Source organism: Temnothorax curvispinosus, unplaced genomic scaffold (assembly GCF_003070985.1).
Source record: "Temnothorax curvispinosus isolate PA1 unplaced genomic scaffold, ASM307098v1 QBEX01005073.1, whole genome shotgun sequence".
NCBI lineage: Eukaryota > Metazoa > Arthropoda > Insecta > Hymenoptera > Formicidae > Temnothorax > Temnothorax curvispinosus.
In genome coordinates this window covers 1-2,735 of record NW_020214853.1, presented here as the reverse complement: position 1 = coordinate 2,735, position 2,735 = coordinate 1, and the positions used below count along the sequence as shown (strand labels likewise).

General features: G+C 30.5%; 1 protein-coding gene across 1 annotated transcript; it reads right to left on the bottom strand.

Annotated features, from left to right (window-relative positions):
* Nucleotides 1–1,316: 1,316 nt before the first annotated feature.
* LOC112454427 lies at nucleotides 1,317–2,592 on the bottom strand (the record flags this gene model as incomplete). Its single annotated transcript, XM_025015812.1, has 3 exons — nucleotides 1,317–1,484; nucleotides 1,621–2,371; nucleotides 2,488–2,592. Coding segments are annotated over 3 exons (870 nt in total), but the record flags the coding sequence as incomplete, so codon positions are not given.
* Nucleotides 2,593–2,735: the final 143 nt, after the last annotated feature.

Here is a 2,735-nt window from a genome sequence, read left to right as displayed (position 1 = left end):
TGCACTGTAACAATTTGTTTTATTTTATTGCACTGTGCATCGCCATTGACTTACTGTCATAATATTTACGTTTAACAATTGTTTTGTTATTCGTTATCCTCATTCTGTAAATTGCATATCTATTTGCTATCTTTAAATGTAAATTATGACACAACAAAATATGACTGTTACTCAAAATATCTAAAAATGTAGCAACTAAAAAGTTTTTGTAACCACGATTGTTATTGCACGATTTCTGATACCGCCTAAACATATACTCCATTTTTTTAAATAACTGAAATGTTTGATTGTTTACATAAAACAATGTGTTGTTTTTATAACTTCGCAATCGTACTAATCGCGCATATTGGGACAAATTTCGATGAGTAGAACCTAAACTTCCAATACAATGCTTACAAAGTTTTGTATTTTTTTAAATGCTTGTTACAATGTATCCAGCGATACTATATAAAATATTACATTCTACAGTATTCAATTCTTTTACTTCCTGAGTTGTTGGTTCGTACGATAGATTGGCATTTGATTCATTACGAGACTCACATTTGTGTTCAGCAATTACATCAAGAAAACCTGTTACATATCGTGCATCATCTTCATCGTAATTAGCTCGAGAAATTGAACGCATATATAAAGAAGTGGCAATTAATTTAAGATTATTTTTAAATTGTAAAGCATTTAATGTAACATTTTTACTTCGAAGAACAGAAAAAAGATTCTCTACGCAGTCTTGCGTAAGTCTACCTGTCAGTAAGAATTGAAATTTTCTCTCACGAAAGAGATAATCTGCCAATTCTAAAACAGATTTAGTTGAAATAATAACTCCCTTCTGAACAGGTTTAAAATCTCCTTTGTTACCAATATGAAGATTACTAAATATCTCTATAATTTCATTTAAAAATGAAACAGTATCTTTATATTTCTCCAAGTCTTTTGTACCCAAAGAAATGCAGCAGTGCCTTGAAGTCATAATCGTATACCATTTTACTATCATTTTAACAAAAAATGCTGTAGCAATGTATTCTGGTTTTGAATTTTCATCGGCTAAAAACTCCAAAGCAGTGCTCATTTCATGACTCAATAAATTTTTCGCTTTATTGACGCGCATTTTATCGAAATTATTCTTCGTATCGACATCATTCATACTTAATTTTGGCGTTAATAAAAATTGAAGTTCTTTTTGTGCTAAAATTATTTCTTCGAAGTGTTTTGCTTGTACCCTATCTGTTGGCAAATTATATTTACGTACAATATTTTTAGGTAGTAAGAGAAACTTATTATTTAAAATACACGCTTTTAAATTTTTTAATAAGTGGGGCACATCCGCGATAACATACAAATTACGATTAGAGTCAACTGGATGTGTTACATAATTTATACATTTGGTGTACTTTCCAGCCGTAATCCCAAACGCTTTCCATAAACCCTGATTGCAAGATCCCATGTCGGAGGTAATGGAATTTACGGTAAGACCTATTGAGTTGGCTCTGTGAAGTATATCAACTATTATTGGTTGCAATGTAGCACCATTAAACCCATTACTTGTAAAATAATAACCAATAATTTGTTTCCAACGACATGCAATACCGCATAACATAAATACCATAGCGTGTGACGCTATACCTGTATGTTCTGGTAAAGTTACATCACCAATGTAACTTTGAGAAGAATTATCAAAAAATTTTCCTGATGAAATGCTGATTTCATCATATACTAAACAACATTCTTTATCAATTTCGTTCCAATTCGACACCTTCAATTTTAAAAAATTGAAAATATCGTCCGAAATTCCGCTTTCAAATTTAAAGTTTTCTATTTTTCTTCGTAACGTTCTAAGTCCTGGCAAAGGAAATTTCTGGCGACGAAGTTCTTCGTAACCGGTGATGCCACAAGAAAACCTTAATTGAAGTGCTTTCATGATCGATTTGTTGCTCCATTTCTTTGCTCTTTTATTGTTCTTTAAAACTGCAATTTGATCGTCAGTGAAGATTTCTTGTAGCTTACTTAACAGAGCTGTATAATTAGATTGCTCTTTATGTTTCTTTTTCAATTTTAAGTCATGTCGTACAGTAAGCAAGCATTTTTTAAATTTTCTTAGTCTAACATTCTGCTTTTTAATTATACGTGATTGTTCACATATAATTTGATTCTGTTTTTTTATTGTACGCGACATGTTTTTAACTTCACTATTTTCTTTTTTACTTTTGGCACTTTCTAATTGCAGTTTATTCTCGCAATCGTTATTTTCTTCTTCATTTTGTACTGATACAATACTTTGTACTGGTACAATACTTTGTACTGGTACATTATGTTCGTTAACACAGCCTACCTCATCATTCAGTGAAGTATGTCTCATGTTTTCACGGTGACTTTTCTGAAATCAAATATTTAAGATTTACCATTACTAATTTACAATTTTTAAATAAATATATAATGCTTTTCCATAAAATTGCATCTGCCTCTTATATGCTTTTGATTTTTAGAACTTACGATCTTCTTGGCTTTACTTCCGAATATCGTTGGCACAGCATTTATCTTAAGCTTTCTTTTTCCGTCAACTCGGTTATTTTTCCACATATCGTGTGCGAAATGTACCTGAAATAATAAATAGTAAAATCTTAAATATTTCATTTTAGAGTCACGATAAAAACATTAAACATGCTTCATGAGGTATAAATAATTGTATAAATAAATCAATTGTATAAATAATCCTGAACATACTTCACAAAGAAATGATC